The sequence below is a fragment of the Artemia sp. Qi Xiang Cuo genome, chromosome 17 (assembly GCF_049724085.1).
Source record: "Artemia sp. Qi Xiang Cuo chromosome 17, ASM4972408v1, whole genome shotgun sequence".
Lineage (NCBI taxonomy): Eukaryota > Metazoa > Arthropoda > Branchiopoda > Anostraca > Artemiidae > Artemia > Artemia sp. Qi Xiang Cuo.
The window spans coordinates 33,868,840-33,896,670 of record NC_142810.1 but is presented as its reverse complement, the minus strand read 5'-3'; the positions used below and the strand labels follow the sequence as shown (position 1 = coordinate 33,896,670).

The following is a 27,831-nucleotide window of genomic DNA, read 5'->3' as shown; positions in this document are numbered from 1 at the left end:
AAGAGGACATGTAGAAAGGAGGACCAAATACCGCTGACTAACTGCTTTAATATATTAATTATTCCAGAATGAATAAGAACTCTAAACATTTGGCTTTTTCTATAGCAAGAATATTCAATCAACGTATGTATTGCTTCGCTCGTCACAGTAGGCAGCTCATGCTCTCAGCAACTTCAAACGTCATTTAAAATCAAGGCTTCAACATTTTCTTTTTCTGTTTTTTTCTCGGATTTCCATAGTTTGCCACCATTTTTGAGGCTGCAATATTATTCTGCAGAAGTCTCGCGTTTACTACAAATAATTAGTACAAATAGCGAAACCAAAAAACACACCTGATTTTATCGGGCTCTCATAACCACTGCATCCGTGTCTGTCTTCGAGCAATATTAAATAAAAAAAACGAGTTTTTCAACTGAAAGTAAGGAGCAACATTATAACTTAAAACGAACAGAAATTATTATATATATGAGGGGGTTCGCCCCTTAGTCAATACCTCGCTCTTTACGCTAAAGTTCGAATTTGTTCGAATCACAAATCCTTGAATCACAAAGGCCGTTTAATTAGAATAGATAGCTCTTTTGAAAGTACTAAAAAGAAAACTTAAGCGTAAATACCGAGATATTGACTAGAGGGCGATCCCCCTCATATACGTAATAATTTCTGTTCGTTTTAAGTTTTAGTGTTACTCCTTACTTTCAGTTAAAAAAAATGTTGTTTTTTTGTTTAATTGCTGACCGTTTTTTAAATGATGGTGGGGAATCCGGCACCCCCTTTATAGAAATGTCTCTTCCCCCGAGTAAACTTCCTCCATGGTAAGATCCTCCAACGTAACCCCCTCCTCCGACCCCCCCACCAGAAGAAATCCCTCCTGAAAACGTCTGTATACTTTCCAATAACCAACACTATATGTAAACCATGAGCAAAGTTCATAACTTGAAACCCTTCCCCCGGGACCTGTGGGGCATGAAGTCATCCTGAAAGACATATATATTAGATTTTCGACTATGCAGAACAAAATGAATATCTCAAAATTTTGATTGGGTGACTTTGGGAAAAAATGAGTGTAGGAGGGGACCAAGTTGCCCTCCAATTTTTTTGGTCACTTAAAAAGGGGCACTAGAAATTTTAATTTCCGTTCGAATGAGCCCTCTTACGATATTCTAGGACTACTGGATAGATACGATCACCCCTGAAAAAAAATTAAAATAAAAAATAAATAAATAAACACGCATCCGTGATCTTTCTTCTGGCAAAAAAAAATACAAAATTACACATTTTTGTATATAAGAGCTTGAAACATCTACAGTAGGGTTTTTTGTTATGCTAAATCTCATGGTTTGATTTTCATTGAGATTCTGAGATTCTCTAAGTGGTGTTTCTCCCTTTTTTCCCAAGAAGTCAAATTTTTTCAGGCTCGTAACTTTTGATGGGTTAGACTAAGGGCCCTTCAGAAATATGCAATAGACGCAAGCAGTAGATTGAAAATGGATCTGAAATGTTTTTTGTTGGAAGACTAAATGCATTTTATGTTGAACAATAGACATTAAGCAAACTGACCAAAATTCAACATGTTATTGAGAAATTTCATAGCCGTATGCTGAAGCGTACCTTGTCTACATGTTTACTGGTTTGGCAAGACGGCCTCTGGCATTTGCAATGACTTGGGGATGTTTTTTTTTAAGGTTATGGGCAAAACCTGCCAAATTTTGGCATTTGACTTTCAGTAACACCAGAGTTGCTAAAACACTGTTTTCTAAATTCTGATCAGGGTTGTGCTTTGAATTTCCCCTCTCCCGAATTCTCAAGTTTTATAAATAAACTGAAACTACATCAGAAAAAACAGAAGCAAAGAAAAATAGGCATTCAAAAAGCGGAACACATAAAAACAAATTACCTATTCTTTCTGGTTTTTTTTCTTCTTTTGTTTTTAAATGAAAACAGAACAGAAACAGGCAAACAAAAATGCAAACGGAGGAATAAGACTATGCAGTGCCCATGCTTACGCCTACTCCATCCCATTTTCAAGGATTATGATTGAAGGAACTCATAAGAAATTCTCAGAGGATTTTTGTATTATTAGATAAAAAAAAAAGTTTTTTAAGAGAAAAGGGACAATGGTCACTTAGTATTGCGAATAGTTGGACCTTCTTGCAAAATATTTTTCTGCTATTGGGAAGAAGGCTAAAATACTGTTTGTTTCTTCAATGCGGACACCCATGTTCAAGAGTGATTAAGATTGAAAATTTTGACAACTCAGTGGTTTTAAAATATTTTGGATAGTTATAAAGATTTTGGACAGTTTAGTACGCATGGGTAAATGAATAGCGAGTGAATATGCAAGGTTAATTGAATGATAAAAAAAAACTTTTGTTTCGGGGGGGGGGGGAGTACAAAAAACCTAAAAATACGAACCAAAAATGTGAAATTGATCTTTAATCCCTCATAAGTAATAGGAATATTTCTGGTCTACGCTGTTATTACGAAAGTAATGAGGACTATAAAACGAGGACTGTAACTCTCTGTTTCTGGTCTAGTGAGTACCCTTCCAAGTTTCTGCCACCATGTAGTGGAGGTGTGGATGAAGAAGGGGCAATCTTCCGCCTATACGGAATAAAATCTGCCCATTTTGGGGTTTAATGTTACTCTTTGCTTTCATAATAGCAGCGTAGATCAGAAATACTCCCAGATATCATAACGGAGTGAATACCAATTTTAAATTTTTGATGCGTTTTTTATAGTTTTTTGTACCCCCCCCCCCAAATAAAAGCCTCCCTCAAACAAACGTCCTGGTTACGGGCAAAGGAATTATACATGAATTCCTACCTCCACCCTTCTCTCGTCTCTCCCTTAGAACTAATTCTGTATTTATGCGAAGGCTTATCGAAAGCAGGTATGTTTTTGCATTAAAACACACCCTTTGAGGTATCTTCATCCCTCCCTAACTACAAAACAACCAGAATACCCATTGTAGAAGTTCAAGTGCCTTTTTAAGTTTTGTAATTTGTTAACTGCTTAAAGACAGTATTTGCTCTTCGGAAACATACGGACATTTTTGAGGGAGAGTTTCCTGCTGGGGGTGCTAGGATTGTCTAGGGGAATTTTCAGTGGGGAGAAAAGTTTTGGCGAGAATTTTCTTTCAGCGGGGATCTTCAGAGACAAAGATCCCCGCTTTATCACCTCCCTTCTTATTGCATAAAAATGATTCTGGCGTTTATTTTAATTTATCAAACATAACCTGAATCAATTTGGCCAGCACTAGGACACCAGTAGCCCCCCCCCCCACCTAAGCACCTATAATAAAGGTAGAGATTGAACGTATACGTGGGAACTAAGAAGAATTAAACAACAAGTCCCAAAAACTCATTTAGTTTTCATCTGAAGGCTCAGTGAGGCTTAGAAAATTAGGCCATTGAAACGTACTCCTAGCGGTATCTTATCTCCTTCACTACACAAAGAGCTATCACCCCTCCTTAACAATAGATCATTGCATTATGAAGCAAATCAGTTCAGTTACATAAAGGATTAAGATAAATGGTAGAAACATTTTTGTGCAATAAGAAGAAAGCCTTTGTGGACATTACCCAATTTTTCGTCAGAAATATCTTGCCAGACAATTTGACCCCCACTAAAAATTCTCCTGGAAATTCCACCGTACAATTATTTTCCTATGTAAAATTGTGCATCCAAATAGGAAGAAAGTCAAATAAAAAAAAAATTGTAGAAGAATTCAGAATAATTCTTCCCAAAAAAATTTCTCCCCTCTGAAAATTTCCCAGATAACACTTCCCTCCTGCAGAAAACTTCCTCGTGAGTAATGTCCATTTGTTTCCCAATAACAGATACAATCTGTAAGCAATGGACAAATTACAAAATTTAAAAAGGCACTGAAACTTCTACAATGGGGTTCTCTGATTGTTTTGTAGTTATGGAGGGAGGGAGATGCCTCAAAAGTGGCATTTTAATGCCAAAACATCCCAGCTCTCATTGAGCCTTCAGATAAATACAGAATTTGTTCAAAGACAGAGACCAGGGGAGGGTGAAGGTAAAAATCGATGTGTGATCCCCGAGCTAGGAGTTTTGTTTGGAGGCGGGTTACAAAAAAAGTTCAAAAACTTATCAAAAATGTGAAATTGATCTTTAATCCCTCTTAGTTTATGGAAATATTTCTGGTCTATGTTGTAATATGAAAGTAAAGAGTAACATTAAAGCCCAAAATCAGCAGAATTTATTCCTTATAAGAGGGGGCCTGTCCCTTCCTAATCCCAAATATCCAAATTGAGCATACTTTATTCTCTATAGGAGGGGGACTGTCCTTTCTTCATTCACACCTCCTCATCATGGTTCACTTCAGAAACTTCAGAGGGTGTTATGCGGGGGGGGGGGATTTTTCACGGGCTTATTCTCTTCAGAGGGGTATTTTCCACGAGGGTATTTTCCACAGGCTAGAGGTAAACGCTTAGAACAGTTTATATCGTTCGGAAACAATGAGGAAAAAGCTTTTTTTTTCTCATTGACTTCTCTTGTACTTTCTGTCAAATCCTATAGACATTATAGTTGACTTCTATTATTTCAAAGTTTCACTGATATAAGTTTCATGGTTGTGAGTTCAGCTTCGTGTAGCCTTAGCAAAAGAATTGCAAAGAAGCCTTTTTACAGTTACCTCACTCTACCTTCGATGTTGTTTCGATGGACCCAAAACTACGTGGTCGTGAAGTGGAATGTGTCTCTACAGTTCTGTTCCAATTTTGGTCCTCCCCAGAACTAAATACAAGGAAAAATATATTTGAAACGAAGTAGATGCCGGCTGAAATAAAAAATACAAGCTGCCACTGCTCAATTGAACCCTGGAAAGGAAGAAATTTCAATGATTAATGTGCCACGGAAATGATGAAATTATGATCAGAATCCATGACCAACACCTAACGCTAAAAAAATGGGGTTTATTTTCACCCTTTAAAATCAAGTGCTCACATTTCTTTCATAAGTTCGTACCCTTTTCAGAACTGTATACTCAGAAACAACACAAATTCAAATCTTGTGACAAATTCATTTTTTTCTTTTTGTTTCTTATTTTTATTAGAATGCTAAAATCTAGCTAATCCCTATAGTTTTTAATAGCATTTTAGGAATTGACTCTGTTGGAAGTGCGTCTGACGCATCAAGCTATCCCGAAAGAAGGTATTTGACAAATAGTTTCGCTCGGAGGGCTCTTGGTGAGCAAGGTTATTGGTGCGGTTTAGATTGCACCCCATTATTGTTTTCGTCTTAAATCTGCCATTTGGTTCTTATTTTTATAAGAATGCTAAAGTATAGCTAATCCCTATAGTTTTAAATAGCATTTTCGGAATTGACTCTGTTGGAAGTGCGTCTGACGATTCAAGCTATCCTGAAATAAACTAATTGACAAATAGTCTCGCTCGGAGGGTTCTTGGTGAGCAAAGTTATTGGTGCGGTTTATATTGCACCTCATTATTGTTTTCGCCAGAAATCTGCCAGGAATCCTATCAGAATTTGCTCAGATGGAAGTTATTTATTAAGGCAATTAAGCAATTAAACCAGGGCAAATCCATTCACTGATCTAGGAAAATGAGTAGCAGAAGAAACAAAAAGTAGAATGAGTCAGCACTTAGTAAGCAATGAGCACTTAATTAATTTCTTAAGAGTTCGAGTTCAGAGCAGTAAGCACAGCAAAGCGATCGTGCTGCTCAATGTTATAAGTTGCATTTGCCTTTCTGCTTTACTTATATATTAAAGCTCTGGTGACGATAGGCCAGGTTTAAAAGCTAGAGTTGATCAGCATTCTACAATGAGTGGCTTGATACGGTTACCCCTGCGGAAAAGAAGAAAAAAAAAGTTGCCACATAAAAGCTACCAAAGCAACAATGTGGTCTTCTTCGTTGCTCAAACTGGGGGACTGTAGGCCCCAAGTCATCGTTTTTTACATTTCGTAGGCCATAGTTCACTCTTGAATAGCTTCCAGCAACATAAATCCTTGATTGTAATGATTTCAATATCCCAGCCCTCAACTTATCAAATTATGGGTAGGCATCCGTTTTACTAATATCTGTATTGCCTATTTGCGTGGGATTATAGGTTATCTTCAGACCAAAAACAAAACGGAAAGTCTAACACTTTTTTTTCAAGGACCCACTTAAGATCTACCAATGCAACAATGTGGTGTTCCTTGGTGTTCAATCTGAGGTACTGTATAGCTAAGTCATCCTTGTTTTAAATCTTTATAGGCCGTGGCTCAATCTTGATTCAACGGTTTCAATATTCTGACCCTTTACTTATCAAATTGCAGGCAGGCATCCTTTTTACTAATATCTGTATCGCCTATGTGCGTGGGATTATAGGCTATCTTCACACCAAAAACAAAACGAAGAATTTAACACTTCTTCCAAAAATAATCTAGTGTGTAAGAAATATTTTCTAGTAAAAACCTCAGTGGATCGGAGTCACTTATCCTTGAAAGAGGATAATTCTTATTTCTGTCTTGAACTTGATTCTGCTTGTAACTTTGTTTACAACAAGTTCGCCACAGGGACAAAATCTCTGTCTAAGTAGAGGACACCCCAGTACTCCTTGTAAAAATCTTCTGGTCAAATTTTTAATGAATAAAGCTTTGCGTGCTTTTGTATAGGAACTATAAACTATCGTAACCAATATAGAACCTATAAAGAAATACATTTTACAACTGCAGCACTTTATGCAGCTGTACTTTTGTTTTCTACTTTAAGGGTATTAAAATTCTACTAATATGTTGCTTTGGACAAAATCAAAGGGCATGTTATTTTTTTTTTTTTCAAACTCTACTGATCATAATTTTTCGAGCTCTTTGGATTGATGGGATGGGACTAATTGTTTTTATAATCAGACGTTATCGTGACCTTTTTCAGAGTCAATGTGATCAGACCACAGCGACCCCCCCCCCCCTCACACACATACACATACAAAGGTCATATTTTCCCGAGATGCATCCAATAGAAATTTTAAGACAGTTCTTTTATTCAATATAGCCCAAAGATCATATAACAAGGCTTTTGGGGCTGATACAAACCACCAGAGCCTGGGGGCTCTGGTGGTTATTTGGCTTTATTTGGTATACCAAATAAAGTGAAGTTATTTGGCTAAATTCGCTTATTTTCAAAGATTTTCCTCCTTGAAACACCTCCTTAAAAAAAAGAAGCCAAAAACATGTCTTGAAAGGCTTAAAAACCTAATTTTCACTCCCCCGTAAGTTATGAAAAAAATTCTACTTTAGCTACTTTCGGCTATCTTGAAAAGGGGTTAGGTTAGGAAAATGAAAGTTTCAGGGATGGGTCTACAGGCTGAGGTATATCCCGGGAAGATATTTTGAAGTACCTAACTCCACTCCTTCTCCCTCTAGAGGGTCCTGAAATTTGCCTACATGACGGATCTATACATATTGAAATTTTGACAAAACAATATTTTACCTTAATTTTCAGTTATCAGTTTCTTTTTTTCTGATTTTAGTTCTGAAAATTCAATTCCTGTAATTTGAGTAAAATTTTAAGCCATATCAATGGGTTTTTTTTCAAAATTTAGGAAATGTATTTGCATATCTTTAAAACCTTATAAATTGGGATTGACTAAAGTTGTGAAGCTGAAAATTTTTTTGTTGTACTTCATTTAAGCAGAAGATCTATTTTGCGAGTTTTCACTTTTATAACACATATATAATTAAAGGTCATCAAAGCTCAAGACCCTCTAGAGCAGCGGTCGGGGAACCGGGGTAAATTACCCCAAATAAGGTAAAAATGGAATTTTCGGGGATAAAAGTGAAACTTTTGTGAGTAAAAAGTAAAAATTTTTAATTTGCTATTTTATAAACCTGCTAGTATTTTTTTCAACTTTCGACATATGCAGGCCATGCCATCTCACAGATGGCATGGCCTGGAGAATCGAATTGAAAAAATCGAAGTCAAGCTAGACGATATTGATCAAGAAAATATGTTGGACAGTCTTGTTTTCAACGGTCTGAAGCAAAAGCCAGGAGTTGACCTTAAAACGACTATGCTCAGTGTCCTTTCGACACGGATGGGTGTTACTGGTATATCTTCTGGTGAATTATCAAGTGTTTTCCGGTTTAGAATGAATGGGCCTCATACCACCAGTGACAAAGTTGCCCCAGTTTTAGTGCGATTTGCTAGTAAAGATTTTGCTCGAAAAGTGTTCTTGCAGAAGTCTAAACTAGGTGGGTCTGGAATCTTTGTGTCGGAATCCCTTACAAAGCGACGTCGCGACCTGCTAAATGCCGCAAGGGATCGCGTTGGTGTTGAAAATGTATGGACCGACCGGGGCAACATACTAGTGAAGCTACCTGGTGAACCGTCTGCCCGGAAAATAAGATCCCTTGCTGAATGCGTTTGAATTCGTATTTGTGTTGTTTTCTGTCGTGTTTTCTTCTCTGTACAGCTTTGTTGCCTTTTTTCTTTCTCTTTCTTTTTAGCGATTTTTTTACTCGTATTATTATTCGCATAAACTGTTTTGGTCTCCCGTTTATTTTATTCTCGCTTTTCCTTTTCTTTTGAGGGATCCGTTTTGTTTCGTTTTTGGTTTAGTATTTCTATTATTATTTGCAAAAAAAATGTCTTTGTCTCCTATTTCTTATTTCTTACTTTTTTTTTATCTTTTTTTATTTATATAGATATGTTATATGTTTATTTATTTAATTTCGCTTGTTCTTAACTTGATGGTTTAATGAGCCGACCTTTTCGTCTAGAAGAGGTTTGATCAGCACCAATAGTCAAGAGATGCTGAACCGTGTATAAACCAAGTTAGATTTCAACCGTTAAAAAATAGTACTTATGTCCAAATATCCAAGTTAGACCCCGGGGACGCCGATTCGTTGCGTATATGTGCCTGGAATTGTCACCTCACTACTGGTTATGAAGATGTGTTGCAATTTCTTTCTGATTCACAAGGAAAAATTAGTTTTATTGGTATATCTGAAAGTTTTTTAAGTCAGGAACACTCTTTCTCGCTGTATTCTTTTCCAGATTATAATTTGGAGGCTAAAAACCGGACGTCACTTTACAGAGGGGGAATTGCGTGTTTGATTTCAAAGTCATTGACATACCAAGTAAGAAATGATATTGATGTTCGGATAGAGGGTAAGTTTGAAAGTTTTAGCATTGATTTAAATTTGGGTAGTAGTAAATTTTTGATTAGTATTGTGTATAAGCCACCGAGCGCAAGCTGGGAAGATTTTGAGCGTGGATTTGATCAACTTACGCTTGCGGTGTCTCGGACAGGTTTAATTTTATTTGTATGGGTGATTTTAACTTTGATCTGGTATCGCTGAATGGAGTGAATCTTGATTTTTTTTAATTTGATGGTTGCTAATGATCTTTTTCCCCTAGCTAATATTCCAACACGGGTTACGAGTCATTCAGCTACTCTCATTGACAATATTTTTGTTGGTTCGAAGTATCTGGACCGTAGTTATGCTGATGTGGTTCTGTAACCTTGTTTTGACCATTTTCCAGTTCTCGGAACGGTACCTTGTGTCCGCATAAAAAGAAATGAAAGAAAAAAAAGTGAAGACTCGATCGTTAAAAAAAGAGAACTTACAGAGGTGTGGTGATGAGTTGAGCAGCACTGATCTTAGCGAGATTTTGGAGATAAAAGATGACGCTTCTGGGGCATTTGACTGCATGATGGGGATCATACAGCCAATTTATGACAAGACTTGCCCAGTTAAATTTGTGAAACCGCATAAGGATCAACCCAGGAAGCCTTGGATAACTACAGAAATTCTTGAAGCGTCACATTTAAGAAATCAAGTGTATGTACATTATTTAAATAGTAGGTGTGTCAAGAAATTGGAAGAGTTTAAAATAATACGCAATAAAGTGAACTCAATGAGAAGGAAAGCTAAAAAAGAATATTTTGCTAACCAACTGAGTTTAAATAAGGATAATTCGAGAGGAACTTGGAAGGTTATAAATGACCTATTGGGAAAGAAGAAAGAAGCTCCACCCAATTCGCTGCTGATTCAAGGAGAAGCAGTGAGTGATGAAACGATTATTACTAATAAATTTGCTGAGTTCTTCTCAAGTATTGATCAAAATGTGCAGGCGGAATTTTAATAATGATTCCTTGGAGGACGAATTTTTGGATGAAAGAGGAATTGGAAATGAAATTGAATTTCAACCGTGTACTCGAGATGAAATTCTGAAGGTTGTGAAAATAATCAAATCGAATTCAGCAGGGACAAATGGAATTCATTTGAAGGCTTTTAAATCAGTGATGTGTTATTTAATATCATGTCTTGTCCACATAATCAATCTTTCCCTGGAAACTGGGGTATTCCCCGATGCGCTTAAAAGGGCAAAAGTTATCCCTCTCCATAAAGGTGGGTCTAAACTAGATATCGAAACTTATAGACCTATATCAATCCTTCCCCTGTTTTCAAAAATATTTGAAAAAATTGTACATAAAAGGCTGTATGATTACCTTACGAAAACAGGGATGTTAAGTGAAACTCAGTTCGGCTCTAGGAAAGGTCACTCGACGTCGGACGCCGTGCATTCTCTCTGTGATATTGTAAATAGATGTTTTGAACTTGGTGAAATCCCTTTGACGGTTTTTATTGATTTTAGAAAGGCGTTTGATACAGTGGATTTTAAAATTTTACTCAAAGGTCTACAGTCCCTTGGAGTTCGTGGTAATTATCTGAAATGGTTTGATAGTTTTTTAAGTGGAAGATCTATTCAAGTTGTTTTAAATGATGCATTTTCTTCTCCCTATCAAGTGAAGTGTGGTGTACCTCAGGGATCTGTCTTGGGACCACTTCTGTACCTCGTGTATGTTGATTCAATGCGTTTTTACTTACCGGAGTGTTTTATCACGACTTTCGCGGATGATACTGCTTTAACTATGTCTAGTAGAATGATTGATGATCTATTGTTGAAAGTGAATAGGGTTTTAAAGTCATTTTATGTATTTACAAGTTTAAGCCTTTTGTCAGTGAATGTTAAAAAAACTAATTTTATGATTTTTAGGAGAGTTGGTAAGCCTCTGAGTGTTGATGGAGAGATATTTTTTAATGGTAAGCCTTTGTCACAGGTGCATGAGGTGCGTTATTTGGGCTTCCAGCTTGATTGTAATTTGTCTTGGAAGCACCATAGTGATCTTGTTGCAGCTAAAGTTGCTAGAGGTCTGGGAATTTTGCGTCGTTTGAAGCATTTTTCACCATTGTCGGTTCTTTTATTATTGTATCATAGTATTGTTACGCCTTATATGTCTTATGGTTGTGTCATTTGGTCTAGCAATTTTTATGCAAATTTCAGAAGAGTGCAGATTTTACAAAATAAAAAAGTACGTCTTCTTGGGAATTATATAGAAAATGTGAATGATACCGCGTCATGTTTTAAAAAATTAAGAGTGCTTAACATTGGTCAGATTCGCGATTACCAAGCTGCTATTTTTGCCTATAGATGTTGGAGTGATGTATGTCCTCCAGTTTTTACAAATTTTTTTCGCGTAAATAGTTCACTCCACAGGTATGCGACTAGAGAGGCGGAAAATTTTACTGTTGAGTATCGAGACACCACACGTGCAGGTTTCGGGATTCGGTATTTGGCTCCGGCTATTTGGAATGATATCCCAGTTGGCGTTCGGGAAGCTGAACACATTGGGTCGTTTAAATTAAAAATAAAAAAAAATTTATTGGGAGAGGGGGGTTAATTTATTATTATTGTCATCATTAATGTTTTTTTTTTTTTCTTAATAGTTTTTGGTTTTTTTTTTTAATTTTAGTTAGAGTGTTCAAGTTTTTTTTTTTTCACGTCTTTTTTTTTTTTTTTTGATAATTATAATTTTGTGTGGTTGAGAATTATAGGATTTCAGACGACTTTCATCAGGCTTTTTGAGCCTTCTCCGGGCGGTTGCTTGTATATAGTTTATTTTGTAATTAGTAGTAAATAAAGCATGTCAAGTCAAGTCAAGTAGCGTTTTAAAAAAAAAAAAAAATAACATGCCCTTTGATTTTGTCCAAAGCAACATATTAGTAGAATTTTAATACCCTTAAAGTAGAAAACAAAAGTACAGCTGCATAAAGTGCTGCAGTTGTAAAATGTATTTCTTTATAGGTTCTATATTGGTTACGATAGTTTATAGTTCCTATACAAAAGCACGCAAAGCTTTATTCATTAAAAATTTGACCAGAAGATTTTTACAAGGAGTACTGGGGTGTCCTCTACTTAGACAGAGATTTTGTCCCTGTGGTGAACTTGTTGTAAACAAAGTTACAAGCAGAATCAAGTTCAAGACAGAAATAAGAATTATCCTCTTTCAAGGATAAGTGACTCCGATCCACTGAGGTTTTTACTAGAAAATATTTCTTACACACTAGATTATTTTTGGAAGAAGTGTTAAATTCTTCGTTTTGTTTTTGGTGTGAAGATAGCCTATAATCCCACGCAAATAGGCGATACAGATATTAGTAAAAAGGATGCCTGCCTGCAATTTGATAAGTAAAGGGTCAGAATATTGAAACCATTGAAATCAAGGAGTCACGGTCGTAACGTTTGCTGGAAGCTAGTAAAGATTGAGCCACGGCCTATAAAGATTTAAAACAAGGATGACTTAGCTATACAGTCCCTCAGCTTGAACAACAAGGAACACCACATTGTTGCATTGGTAGATCTTAAGTGGGTCCTTGAAAAAAAAGTGTTAGACTTTCCGTTTTGTTTTTGGTCTGAAGATAACCTATAATCCCACGCAAATAGGCAATACAGATATTAGTAAAACGGATGCCTGCCCATAATTTGATAAGTTGAGGGCTGGGATATTGAAATCATTACAATCAAGGATTTATGTTGCTGGAAGCTATTCAAGAGTGAACTATGGCCTACGAAATGTAAAAAACGATGACTTGGGGCTTAAAGTCCCCCAGTTTGAGCAACGAAGAAGACCACATTGTTGCTTTGGTAGCTTTTATGTGGCAACTTTTTTTTCTTCTTTTCCGCAGGGGTAACCGTATCAAGCCACTCATTGTAGAATGCTGATCAACTCTAGCTTTTAAACCTGGCCTATCGTCACCAGAGCTTTAATATATAAGTAAAGCAGAAAGGCAAATGCAACTTATAACATTGAGCAGCACGATCGCTTTGCTGTGCTTACTGCTCTGAACTCGAACTCTTAAGAAATGAATTAAGTGCTCATTGCTTACTAAGTGCTGACTCATTCTACTTTTTGTTTGTTCTGCTACTCATTATCCTAGATCAGTGAATGGATTTGCCCTGGTTTAATCGCTTAATTGCCTTAATAAATAACTTCCATCTGATCAAATTCTGATAGGATTCCTGGCAGATTTCTAAATGTTACCTTAAGATTAAATCAAAATGCACTGTGTTAATGCTAATTCCCAATAAGGCATCTCAGCAGTATCCCAAGAACAGCTGAGGGTATTATGTTCAAACTTTCGGGGATACTTCTGCTCTTAAAATTTAACCAAGTCAAAATAGCGTAGGTGTATTCAATCTATTAAAGAAAGTAAGCGTATTTTTTCGCGAATGGCATCAAGTTTTCCATTTCAAGTCAACTAGAGGTGGTATGAAACAAAATTAAACACTAATATTTGTGTCCAGATTTTTAAAAGGGTATATGTTGTTAAAAATTGCTGCAAACTTTTCTCCAGCATACAAATAGCAGGCCAAACTATAAAGTCTTAAAAAAAACGAAAAGGTTTAAAGTATTACTTTCTTTTTCCCTGAAAAACTATGTCAATATAAAACAAACAAAAATTAATTTAAAAAACTTTTTCCACAAAATAAGTTTTTCAAAGAAAAGTAAAGAACTCCATAAAATAAAAATGAGCAAGAATAAAATCAAATAATCTACCAAGCGTGAAACTACCACAAATCATCATCGATTAATAAATGAAACTCAAAGCGGACAGAAATTACAATAAATAACCGAGTCAAACTCAAAACGAATAGTAAGTAACATAAGTTGGGCTCAAAACCCATATGCCTTCCCAAGGCCAGAACATAATTTACACTTCACTGAAAAAAATATAAACGAATGCGCATTGTCAGTTTAATATACATATAGTGATATTTAGTAATCAAAATGTTAATATTATTTGATTTATTAAAGTTATAAAAGTAAAAACATTTATATTTTTTTCAGTAAAGTGTTTTTCGCAATATTTTTCGCAAATCAGCATCGATAAATAAATGAAACTCAAAACGGACAGAAATTACAATAAATAACCAAGTCAAACTCAAAACGAATAGAAATTAACACAAGTTGGGCTCAAAACCCCTTTGCCTTCCCAAGGCCGGAACATAATTTGCACTTTACTAAAAAAAATACAAATGATTGTGCACTGTCAGTTTAATATACATATACTGATTTTTAGTAATAAAAATGTTGATATTATTTGATTTATTAAAGTTATAAAACTAAAAACATCTATATTTTTTTCTGTAAAGTACAAATTATGTTCTCGCCCTGGGAAGGCATAGGGGTTTTGAGCCCAACTTATGTTAATTTCTACTCGTTTTGAGTTTGACTCGGTTATGTATCGTAATTTCTGTTAGTTTTGGGTTTCATTTATTTATCGATACTGATTTGTGGTAGTTTCACGCTTGGTAGATTATTTGATTTTATTTTTGCTCATTTTTGTTAGATGGAGTTCTTTACTTTTCTTTGTAAAACTTATTTTGTGGAAAAAGTTTTTTTCAATTAATATCATTAATCATCAATATATCGATAAAGGTTAGCCTCAATTTGAAAATTTAATTCAATTATTCAAATTATTATTTTCTGTCTCCCTTCAGATTGCAGCAAATAGAAAAAGAACATACCAAGACGAATTCCTTAATTACGGTTTTACACAAGTAGAAGACAATAGTACAATGCCATCACAGTGTGTTGTATGCATGAAGATACCGACTTCAGAATCTTTCAAAAAAAGTCAGTTGAAGAAACATTTACATAATTTTTGTACATATTTTTAAAATGCTCTGCAACTTAAAGGCTTATTTTATTGCAGTTTTACATGTCTCAATACTTATACGTATCAAGATAGACATTAGATGTTCCGAGATCCATGGGAAAAATATATTTGGCCCAATTAATGTGTTTTTTTATATACACTTTCCTAGGTTTTCAAAAATCCGTAACTTAACTTGGTTAATTTCATTTAAAAAATACTTGACAGCAACACGAAAATACAAAATCAAAATATGTAGTCCAGTACAGAATTTCTTTACTAGCAAAAAATGTGAATGAACAGGTTATTTTCGCATTATTTGGCTATTCAGCTTGACGAGACAACTGTTTTTTAGTAGCAATTCAGAGCTAATGGTATATGTTCGCTACAAAGGTGCAGATAATTTTAAAGAGGAATTGCTGTTTTATTCTTCTCTTGGGTTGAGATCTCGTGGAATTGATGTCTATAATAAAATTAATGAATACTTCAATGCGCAAAGTTTAAAATGGGAAAACTGAATTTCTGTATCTTTGGATGGAGCTCCAACTATGCTGGGTTGTCATATATCTGGTTTTTCATGTTTCGTAAGAAAAAATAACCCAAATATTGAAGTTACTCACTGTATGATCCATCACCAGGCCCTTATGGTCGAATATTTAGAACCTATACTGGAAGCCGTCATGCACGATGTCATCAAGATTGTAAATTTTATCAAGGGACATGCACTAAAGCCGCGGCTATTTCGTCAATTATGTCATAACGGTGAAGCTGAATGTACGTTTGTACGTTATTATACAGAAGTAAGGAGGCTCTCTCACGGAAATGTGCTAAATCGAGTATAGACTCTCAAAACTGAAGTCGACATTTTTATGGTTGATCAAAAAAAACATTCTCGCAGATAAGTTTAAAAACTCTTCCTGGGTTGCATATCTCGCATATTTAGCGGACATTTTTAAGGGTATAAATATATTAAAGGAATTGCAAAGAAAGAAAATTAATATCATTTCAGCGAGAGAAATAGTGTCAGCGTTTGGATTAAAGCTGCAATATTAGAGACAAAAAGTAAAACAGAACTAGATAGCTTCTTTATCGAGGTTAGCTTTGTTTTTGGGAGATTATGAAAATTTTACTTTTGCTGACATCAAGGATACAATTGTAAGACATCTTATCGAACTTAGAAAGCGGTTTTCAAATTACTTTCCAGATCTTGATACACATACTGTCAGTCGGATTGTATATCCTTTTAAATGTGCTATTGTTATGATACCAGAAAAACCTTCAGGTTTGGCAGAAGTAATTCTTAAACTTCCATCTAATACTGAAGCACATATTCAATTTGAGAGTGAACCAAACCTGTCGTCTTTTGGATGTAAAAATTGAAAGCTGAATGCAATTTTGAAAGCTGCAAAAGCCTTCAAAATTGCACATGAAGAGGTGGTTAAAAAATTCCTGCAATTTGGAACAAATTTTTGTGCGAACAAGGCTTTTCCACTCTAATGAATTTCACAGATGGCATGGCCTGCATATGTCGAAAGTTGAAAAAAATACTAGCAGGTTTATAAAATAGCAAATTAAAAATTTTTACTTTTTACTCACAAAAGTTTCACTTTTATCCCCGAAAATTCCATTTTTACCTTATTTGGGGTAATTTACCCCGGTTCCCCGACCGCTGCTCTAGAGGGTCTTGAGCTTTGATGACCTTTAATTATATATGTGTTATAAAAGTGAAAACTCGCAAAATAGATCTTCTGCTTAAATGAAGTACAACAAAAAAATTTTCAGCTTCACAGCTTTAGTCAATCCTAATTTATAAGGTTTTAAAGATATGCAAATACATTTCCTAAATTTAGAAAAAAAACCCATTGATATGGCTTAAAATTTTTACTCAAATTACAGGAATTGTATTTTCAGAACTAAAATCAGAAAAAAAGAAACTGATAACCTAACTGAAAATTAAGGTAAAATGTTGTTTTGTCAAAATTTTAATATGTATAGATCCGTCATGTAGGCAAATTTCAGGACCCTCTAGAGGGAGAAGGAGTGGAGTTAGGTACTTCAAAATATCTTCCCGGGATATACCTCAGCCTGTAGACCCATCCCTGAAACTTTCATTTTCCTAACTTAACCTCTTTTCAAGATAGCCGAAAGTAGCTAAAGTAGAATTTTTTTCATAACTTACGGGGGAGTGAAAATTAGGTTTATAAGCTTTTCAAGACATGTTTTTGGCTTCTTTTTTTTTAAGGAGGTGTTTCAAGGAGGAAAATCTTTGAAAATAAGCGAATTTAGCCAAATAACTTCACTTTATTTGGTATACCAAATAAAGCCAAATAACCACCAGAGCCCCCAGGCTCTGGTGGTTTGTATCAGCCCCAAAAGCCTTGTTATATGATCTTTGGGCTATATTGAATAAAAGAACTGTCTTAAAATTTCTATTGGATGCATCTCGGGAAAATATGACCTTTGTATGTGTATGTGTGTGAGGGGGGGGGGTCGCTGTGGTCTGATCACACTGACTCTTAAAAAGGTCACGATAACGTCTGATTATCAATACAATGAGTCCCATCCCATCAATCCAATGAGCTCTAAAAATTATGATCAGTAGCGTTTTAAAAAAAAAAAAAAAATAACATGCCCTTTGATTTTGTCCAAAGCAACATATTAGTAGAATTTTAATACCCTTAAAGTAGAAAACAAAAGTACAGCTGCATAAAGTGCTGCAGTTGTAAAATGTATTTCTTTATAGGTTCTATATTGGTTACGATAGTTTATAGTTCCTATACAAAAGCACGCAAAGCTTTATTCATTAAAAATTTGACCAGAAGATTTTTACAAGGAGTACTGGGGTGTCCTCTACTTAGACAGAGATTTTGTCCCTGTGGTGAACTTGTTGTAAACAAAGTTACAAGCAGAATCAAGTTCAAGACAGAAATAAGAATTATCCTCTTTCAAGGATAAGTGACTCCGATCCACTGAGGTTTTTACTAGAAAATATTTCTTACACACTAGATTATTTTTGGAAGAAGTGTTAAATTCTTCGTTTTGTTTTTGGTGTGAAGATAGCCTATAATCCCACGCAAATAGGCGATACAGATATTAGTAAAAAGGATGCCTGCCTGCAATTTGATAAGTAAAGGGTCAGAATATTGAAACCGTTGAAATCAAGGAGTCACGGTCGTAACGTTTGCTGGAAGCTAGTAAAGATTGAGCCACGGCCTATAAAGATTTAAAACAAGGATGACTTAGCTATACAGTCCCTCAGCTTGAACAACAAGGAACACCACATTGTTGCATTGGTAGATCTTAAGTGGGTCCTTGAAAAAAAAGTGTTAGACTTTCCGTTTTGTTTTTGGTCTGAAGATAACCTATAATCCCACGCAAATAGGCAATACAGATATTAGTAAAACGGATGCCTGCCCATAATTTGATAAGTTGAGGGCTGGGATATTGAAATCATTACAATCAAGGATTTATGTTGCTAGAAGCTATTCAAGAGTGAACTATGGCCTACGAAATGTAAAAAACGATGACTTGGGGCTTAAAGTCCCCCAGTTTGAGCAACGAAGAAGACCACATTGTTGCTTTGGTAGCTTTTATGTGGCAACTTTTTTTTCTTCTTTTCCGCAGGGGTAACCGTATCAAGCCACTCATTGTAGAATGCTGATCAACTCTAGCTTTTAAACCTGGCCTATCGTCACCAGAGCTTTAATATATAAGTAAAGCAGAAAGGCAAATGCAACTTATAACATTGAGCAGCACGATCGCTTTGCTGTGCTTACTGCTCTGAACTCGAACTCTTAAGAAATGAATTAAGTGCTCATTGCTTACTAAGTGCTGACTCATTCTACTTTTTGTTTGTTCTGCTACTCATTTTCCTAGATCAGTGAATGGATTTGCCCTGGTTTAATCGCTTAATTGCCTTAATAAATAACTTCCATCTGAGCAAATTCTGATAGGATTCCTGGCAGATTTCTAAATGTTACCTTAAGATTAAATCAAAATGCACTGTGTTAATGCTAATTCCCAATAAGGCATCTCAGCAGTATCCCAAGAACAGCTGAGGGTATTATGTTCAAACTTTCGGGGATACTTCTCCTCTTAAAATTTAACCAAGTCAAAATAGCGTAGGTGTATTCAATCTATCAAAGAAAGTAAGCGTATTTTTTCGCGAATGGCATCAAGTTTTCCATTTCAAGTCAACTAGAGGTGGTATGAAACAAAATTAAACACTAATATTTGTGTCCAGATTTTTAAAAGGGTATATGTTGTTAAAAATTGCTGCAAATTTTTCTCCAGCATACAAATAGCAGGCCAAACTATAAAGTCTTAAAAAAAACGAAAAGGTTTAAAGTATTACTTTCTTTTTCCCTGAAAAACTATGTCAATATAAAACGAACAGAAATTAATTTAAAAAACTTTTTCCACAAAATAAGTTTTTCAAAGAAAAGTAAAGAACTCTATAAAAGAAAAATGAACCAGAATAAAATCAAATAATCTACCAAGCGTGAAACTACCACAAATCAGCATCGATTAATAAATGAAACTCAAAGCGGACAGAAATTACAATAAATAACCGAGTCAAACTCAAAACGAATAGTAAGTAACATAAGTTGGGCTCAAAACCCATATGCCTTCCCAAGGCCAGAACATAATTTGCACTTCACTGAAAAAAATGCAAATGAATGCGCATTGTCAGTTTAATATACATATAGTGATATTTAGTAATCAAAATGTTAATATTATTTGATTTATTAAAGTTATAAAAGTAAAAACATTTATATTTTTTTCAGTAAAGTGTTTTTCGCAATATTTTTCGCAAATCAGCATCGATAAATAAATGAAACTCAAAACGGACAGAAATTACAATAAATAACCAAGTCAAACTCAAAACGAATAGAAATTAACACAAGTAGGGCTCAAAACCCCTATGCCTTCCCAAGGCCAGAACATGATTTGCACTTTACTGAAAAAAATACACATGAATGTGCATTGTCAGTTTAACATGCATATACTGATATTTAGTAATCAAAATGTTAATATTATTTGATTTATTAAAGTTATAAAAGTAAAAACATATATATTTTTTTCTGTAAAGTACAAATTATGTTCTCGCCCTGGGAAGGCATAGGGGTTTTGAGCCCAACTTATGTTAATTTCTACTCGTTTTGAGTTTGACTCGGTTATGTATCGTAATTTCTGTTAGTTTTGGGTTTCATTTATTTATCGATACTGATTTGTGGTAGTTTCACGCTTGGTAGATTATTTGATTTTATTTTTGCTCATTTTTGTTAGATGGAGTTCTTTACTTTTCTTTGTAAAACTTATTTTGTGGAAAAAGTTTTTTTCAATTAATATCATTAATCATCAATATATCGATAAAGGTTAGCCTCAATTTGAAAATTTAATTCAATTATTCAAATTATTATTTTCTGTCTCCCTTCAGATTGCAGCAAATAGAAAAAGAACATACCAAGACGAATTCCTTAATTACGGTTTTACACAAGTAGAAGACAATAGTACAATGCCATCACAGTGTGTTGTATGCATGAAGATACCGACTTCAGAATCTTTCAAAAAAAGTCAGTTGAAGAAACATTTACATAATTTTTGTACATATTTTTAAAATGCTCTGCAACTTAAAGGCTTATTTTATTGCAGTTTTACATGTCTCAATACTTATACGTATCAAGATAGACATTAGATGTTCCGAGATCCATGGGAAAAATATATTTGGCCCAATTAATGTGTTTTTTTATATACACTTTCCTAGGTTTTCAAAAATCCGTAACTTAACTTGGTTAATTTCATTTAAAAATACTTGAGAGCAACACGAAAATACAAAATCAAAATATGTAGTCCAGTACAGAATTTCTTTACTAGCAAAAAATGTGAATGAACAGGTTATTTTCGCATTATTTGGCTATTCAGCTTGACGAGACAACTGTTTTTTAGTAGCAATTCAGAGCTAATGGTATATGTTCGCTACAAAGGTGCAGATAATTTTAAAGAGGAATTGCTGTTTTATTCTTCTCTTGGGTTGAGATCTCGTGGAATTGATGTCTATAATAAAATTAATGAATACTTCAATGCGCAAAGTTTAAAATGGGAAAACTGTATTTCTGTATCTTTGGATGGAGCTCCAACTATGCTGGGTTGTCATATAACTGGTTTTTCATGTTTCGTAAGAAAAAATAACCCAAATATTGAAGTTACTCACTGTATGATCCATCACCAGGCCCTTATGGTCGAATATTTAGAACCTATACTGGAAGCCGTCATGCACGATGTCATCAAGATTGTAAATTTTATCAAGGGACATGCACTAAAGCCGCGGCTATTTCGTCAATTATGTCATAACGGTGAAGCTGAATGTACGGATGTAAGTTATTATACAGAAGTAAGGAGGCTCTCTCACGGAAATGTGCTAAATCGAGTATAGACTCTCAAAACTGAAGTCGACATTTTTATGGTTGATAAAAAAAAAACATTCTCGCAGATAAGTTTAAAAACTCTTCCTGGGTTGCATATCTCGCATATTTAGCGGACATTTTTAAGGGTATAAATATATTAAAGGAATTGCAAAGAAAGAATATTAATATCATTTCAGCGAGAGAAATAGTGTCAGCGTTTGGATTAAAGCTGCAATATTAGAGACAAAAAGTAAAACAGAACTAGATAGCTTCTTTATCGAGGTTAGCTTTGTTTTTGGGAGATTATGAAAATTTTACTTTTGCTGACATCAAGGATACAATTGTAAGACATCTTATCGAGCTTAGAAAGCGGTTTTCAAATTACTTTCCAGATCTTGATACACATACTGTCAGTCGGATTGTATATCCTTTTAAATGTGCTATTGTTATGATACCAGAAAAACCTTCAGGTTTGGCAGAAGTAATTCTTAAACTTCCATCTAATACTGAAGCACATATTCAATTTGAGAGTGAAATAAACCTCTCGTCTTTTGGATGTAAAAATTGAAAGCTGAATGCAATTTTGAAAGCTGCAAAAGCCTTCAAAATTGCACATGAAGAGGTGGTTAAAAAATTCCTGCAATTTGGAACAAATTTTTGTGCGAACAAGGCTTTTCCACTCTAATGAATTTAAAAACGAAGAACAGAAATCGATTAAAAGCCGAAGACTGTATTCAAATCGCTCTTACTTCAAAAAGTCCCAATTTTGAAGCAATTGTATCGAACATGAAACAACATCATTTCTCCAAAACGTGAAGGAAGAATGTTTTCAATTATTCTTTTTTTCTAATTTTTTCAATTCTAATTTTTGTTTGTACCGCCATTATTATTATTATAATTAGTTACAGTACCCAAAAGTGCCAATCCTTAATTGTACCCCAATAGGTTTCAATTTGTTTTATATATATATATATATATATATATATATATATATATATATATATATATATATATATATATATATATATATATATATATATATATATATATATATATATACTTACATTACTATTATTACCGTTATGTCTTACTAGTACTAGATATTACATTGATAATTTGAATAAATGATGTTTGAATTAAATTTTTATTTATTGTTTTCTCTTCAAAATTGTCATGAGGGGCTATAATATGAAAGATGCTAGAAAGAGGTGATTTCGTTTTTTTATATCTTCGCCATGGGGTAATATCAACACACGAAAAATATTTTGGGGTAATGATTAAAATAGTTCCCCAACCGCTGCTCAAGAGGGAGACGGAGTGGAGGTAGGAGTAGTAACCGCATATGGAATTTGCCAAGGCCCCTGTACCAAACAGGTTTCTGGTAGGTATAATCTGGTTTGATGGGTATAGTCTGGTTTGGTTTTTCAAAGAGAGTGACTATCCCCATGAAAATAGGTAAACATTTCTACAGGGCATTACACCTTTTCAAAGAGTGTGAGTATAACTTGATTGGTGATCGGGATTTGAATAAAAGGAATAGTTTTCTTTACAATTCATATTACTAAGAGAATTGAATTCAAAGAGAATAGTTTATTTGCGTGGATATTAGTAGAGGAAAAAAAAAATGAGTGATGCATTTACATTATTGGAGATTAATGATGGAGCTGACAACAGCAGCAGTGATGCACGAGTACCTAATGTGGCTGTGGCAATAACCGCTGGATATAGACTATGCCTTGAATGGGAAAATATGTATGGTAGATATATGAAAACAATAAGCAAATTTAGGCAAGAGGAACGACTATGATTACCTGGAAGAGTGGATATTCTCCATATAAATAAACTTCAATCAGCATTGGATGTCCTATCGAAATATATTAATGAGAACAAAATGCATCAGTGATTATTATTATTGTAATTATGTTCAATAAAATTGTTTCTAAATCAATGATATTTTTTCTTTCTATAGTGGACTAGCGTATATTTTTTAGAGTAGAAAAAAAATTCCGGTTAGTCTTAAGTTGGCTGTGAGACAGTTAGGACTCTAAAAAATGGATAGATTCGAGAAAGAGCGAATCATGGGGAATCTAGTGTTTATGGTAAAACGTTTGATTCTAGATGACAATTTTCTAGAGTTGTCTATTCAAAGGAAGATATTTTCTCGGGGATTGCTTGTCGAGATAATGAAAACTGATTCTCCATCATTAGACTATTGTATGAAGCTTCTACATTGTGGTCCAAATGCATTTACACAATTTATTGATATATTGATCACGACAGGGCAAAATAGTTTAGAAATTTAGGACTTTTTTTTCATAAGAAAGATGGTGCTCAAGGATGATTTACTCCTCTCTCTCTCTCTCTATCTCAGACAATTTTTAATGTTGCTAGCTCAGTTTCATTGTGGCAGTGAGAGCGTTAACACATGACAAAATGTTCCATACGTGTCCGTTATGTATGTACTCACTGGGCAGCTGGTCATCATGTGAGAATTGCACAATGATTGATGAGTATGATGAAAAGAGTAGATTATGTAACCCGTGTAAAATGCATAGAGGATATGCAGTACAAATTAAAGGTTGTAATTCCTGTCTTGAAAAGGTGTGTGACTCTCATCCTAGAGGTTACCTATGGTCCAATTGTCATTATGATAAATGTAAGCAGTGGGAGAGTACATATCCCGGTATGATTGGAAAGAATCCCAACCTTGATTTTAGTTTATTGCTACGAGATTGGTATCGTCGCGGTTTTAGATTGTTCTGGGAGGAGGAACCGGGTCAGCGATTCAACTATTAGAACAACAAGAAAAAATTGTTTCTACGTCATTGTTTTGACGAAAATGGGTGTTTTGATTACAAGCCCACTGATTTTTTTTTTGCTATGATAGAAAATGATTCGAAACTTGAAGACACCGCTTCTGACATTGCTTTAAATACGCAAATTGAAACATGTGAATTCTATAGAATAAATGAGAATAGTATCATTGCCTATACAAAGAGATATGACAAGAGTGAAGTCACGCTCTACTGTAAAAAATATGACTCTGACATTGCAGTACATCAGAATCAGTACACTGTGAATTCAGATAATCTCCCTGCAATAGTTGTTGTCGACAAATACCTACCAGTGGATGAAATCTAAAGAGTAGAAAAGTCGTTTTATCATGTATGTAAATTTTTTTTATTAATAAAAAATTTAACATAAATCTTTATAACATTTTATTATTAGGCCACTAAAATAAATATTAAATACGCTTGTAAGTATATTTTCCACTAGAAATTCGTTCAATCGAGGTAAGTCAACGTAGATGTTGAGAAACTGCTTGTAGGTATAGCCACGACATCTGAACGTGAAAAAGAGTAGTGCATGAAACCCACATGTCTTAGTCGTTAAATCCTGTACTCTTCGTTAATTTTGAATAATGGTTTTCCCACTGCTTTCAATAAAGTTGCTGATGTATGGCGTGTAGAATTTATACAATAGGCCAAGGGGATCAAAAAATTCAATATTCTTCGCTGTTTGAAATATGCATAGCCAATGACCGGTCTTCAAAGTCGATGGACTGCTATTAACAATGATTAGGGTATTGCTAACACCTGGAATTTTTTCAATGAAGTCCGAAGGTATGCAATAGGACTGGTACTGGGACATGTATGGATCCATACTAAATACCTTGATTATTTGGTTTGTGTTCATGGTGCAAGGTCTAGTAGAATACTGCCGTCGGGAGTGATTTCCCAAAAGGTTTCAAAGTGACTCAGTAATAATAGCGCGTTACTCTCCGTCAGAGCATTGACAAATGTACATTCTAAACGTACATTCCCTATTCGTCCTATACTCATATCTTGTGTGCCTGATAGATCCAAAACAATTACCCCGTGTTTTTTTGAAAACATCAAATCGGTTATTCCATTTTCAAATAGGTGAGAGTCATGATCTAGGAACTGCATGGTCAATTCGTGCTGAGCTCTATAGGATTTTTTGTCAAATGACATAGTGTACAGTGGAATACCATTCACTTTGCACACATGGCTAGATAGACCGAAAAAATTAAAATCATGGGGGGATTCAGTCCAGGATCCAACGTCACTGCCACTCTTCACAAAGGCCAAAGACAATTTTGATGTGATTTTTCCATTGATAAATGATGACTCGCTATAGCTACGAGAACCGGCGGCAATGAGACGTTGATTGGTGATTGTATGAGGGACAAGAATTTTAATATTGCTGCCATTGGCTCTTAGATTTTCCACTGCCAATGCAACATAGCTCATAACCTGTTGTTTTCGGACATGGAGAATTGCCGATGTGATAATGACATATGCATCGGGTGCTGCAGGAAGTGTTTTTCTCAAAATGAAATTCGATGGTGCCATCTGTAACTTTATGTCAATCTTGACATTAGGGGGTAGCCATTGGGATATATTGAATATCTCATGATTTAATTTTCCAACTAGATGATACTCCTGGGTCACTGCAGTAGTCAACTCACCGTCAGTATCAACACCTGTTCGATATTCATAACCCAGTGATTGTCATCTCATCTCCTTGTACGCCTTTGGCGTCATCATCATAAATTGTATGTGGCTAGCATAGTTTGATAAATTATTGCTAGTGCTCACCAATTTACCATTAATAAATACATTAATTTGTTTGAATAGGTTGTGTAGAATACAGTTTTTATAGGAGAGACCATCGCCGGCATATGGAGTTGTATTATCTGACTTTTTCTTCACCACAACATTTAAATCAATAAATTTTGACGAAAATTCAATGAAATTGTCTTTATTGAAAAATATTTGAAATTATATATTTTCCGCGAGGGGTTGTTCGTGGTGAAATTGTTCATAGTAGCCATACTTGACACTGACATCAACATTTTCAGCATTGAATAGATTCAATGAGGATGTAAAGTTTCCTTGTTCACTTCTCTGTGAATTATCTACTTCTCTGTGAATTGTCTATTTCTCCGTACAGTGAGACTTCTTCTCTTTAGGGCCTTATGGTAGCGTTGGCCTATTATCTGGGTTCTACCGGTGGAGGATGTCTAGAACCTCTAACCATCACATAGTCTGTGTTTAGAGTATAAAACGTTTATTTATACATATAATACAGTGAAGGTACATATGATGCGGACAGATACAGAATTCGAACTGACTCAAATAATCTAAATTGGTAACTTATATTCAGATACACATCTGGCCATTTGACAGAACTGTAAACATCTGATAAAGAGAATTTCTAAGAAGTGGGGTTGTTGATTGTTGACAATTTGCAGTGTTTGCATTTTAGATAAAGTTTATTCTGGGTTCAAGTGACCGTGGGAAGAATTACACATACTAATCTCCTAAATATATTTATAATATTAATTATTGGTTTTAAGAAATAAAAACCTATTTCCAAATTTTACATATTTTCCCCGGGGTTTTAAAAATCTTTTTTTTTTTCCAAAAAAAAACTATTTTATATACTCAAAAAAATGTACACAAAAAAAGAAAAAAAAAAAAAAAAACTACAATAAAAAGGAATAAACACGACCACAGATAATATTTTCCCAATTGGCACTTACATTTCACTTTATATTGTCATACTAAGTTTACATAAAATTCGCGTAGCTACACCTAATATAAAAATTTGCACATCGTCAGAATATCTTTTAAAAGAATTTAAATTTGAACAGAACACTTGAACAAAAATGATAATCTTCGACAGAAACACAATGAGATTTTCTTTTACTTTCCCTATACCAAAGTCTTAATTCTTTCTTTTTTTTCCAAATTATTCGGTTATTTTACTATCCATAAGATATCAAAAGGAAGTAAATACATCATTTGAAAAAGGTTGGTCAAACATCTTTCGCTTTTCATTTTTATCTTTCTATTTTTCCTATTTCAATGAAAGCATTTCTCCTGTCCAGTTAATCAGCATAAAAACCAGCTACATCCTCATTTTAACTTAAGATCAATTCCCAACACCGTTTGTACTGCAATAACATACTAATATCTACAATCATTTTACTCTACTTATCTCTCTACAATTGTTTCAATACTCTCTATACTAACCTGGAGGTTTATTTCCTGTTTTCCTATTGCTTCTCCTAAGACTACCTGATTCTCCACTCGAGCCTGCCTTAACCTCTATTTCCTCTTTATCTACTTCTACACTAACTAGACTAGATTCCAGTTGAACCTCATGCTGTTCGCTAGAAACGGAGCTATCCTCCATTATTTCTGAAGTTACTACTGGAGTCTCTCCTGGAAGCTGGCATACAGATGATGTTGAATCGATTCTCCTATGCCCACGATTCTCTAACTCCAATTCTACGATTCTTGATTCCTCCGATATTGATTTATTTGTTATTACTGGTTGCTCCAGACAATTTTGAACAACCAAAAGTTTCTCACCCGGACGTTGACGTAAGCTATAACCGTTGCTGCTTTTCTCTTCGTCTTT

The 27,831-nt window shown here is 34.7% G+C and overlaps 1 protein-coding gene across 6 annotated transcripts in view; it reads right to left on the bottom strand.

The window, feature by feature from the left end:
* LOC148942127 (putative inorganic phosphate cotransporter) overlaps nucleotides 1-27,831 on the bottom strand; it is a 200,136-nt gene that overhangs the window by 9,005 nt on the left and 163,300 nt on the right. For all 6 annotated transcript variants that reach the window (XM_089103446.1, XM_089103448.1, XM_089103447.1 and 3 more), the window contains one exon: nucleotides 4,661-4,844. In XM_089103446.1, the coding sequence (XP_088959572.1) occupies nucleotides 4,662-4,844 (183 nt within the window). In that variant the 3' untranslated portion in view covers nucleotide 4,661. The remainder of the gene's footprint in view (nucleotides 1-4,660; nucleotides 4,845-27,831) is intronic.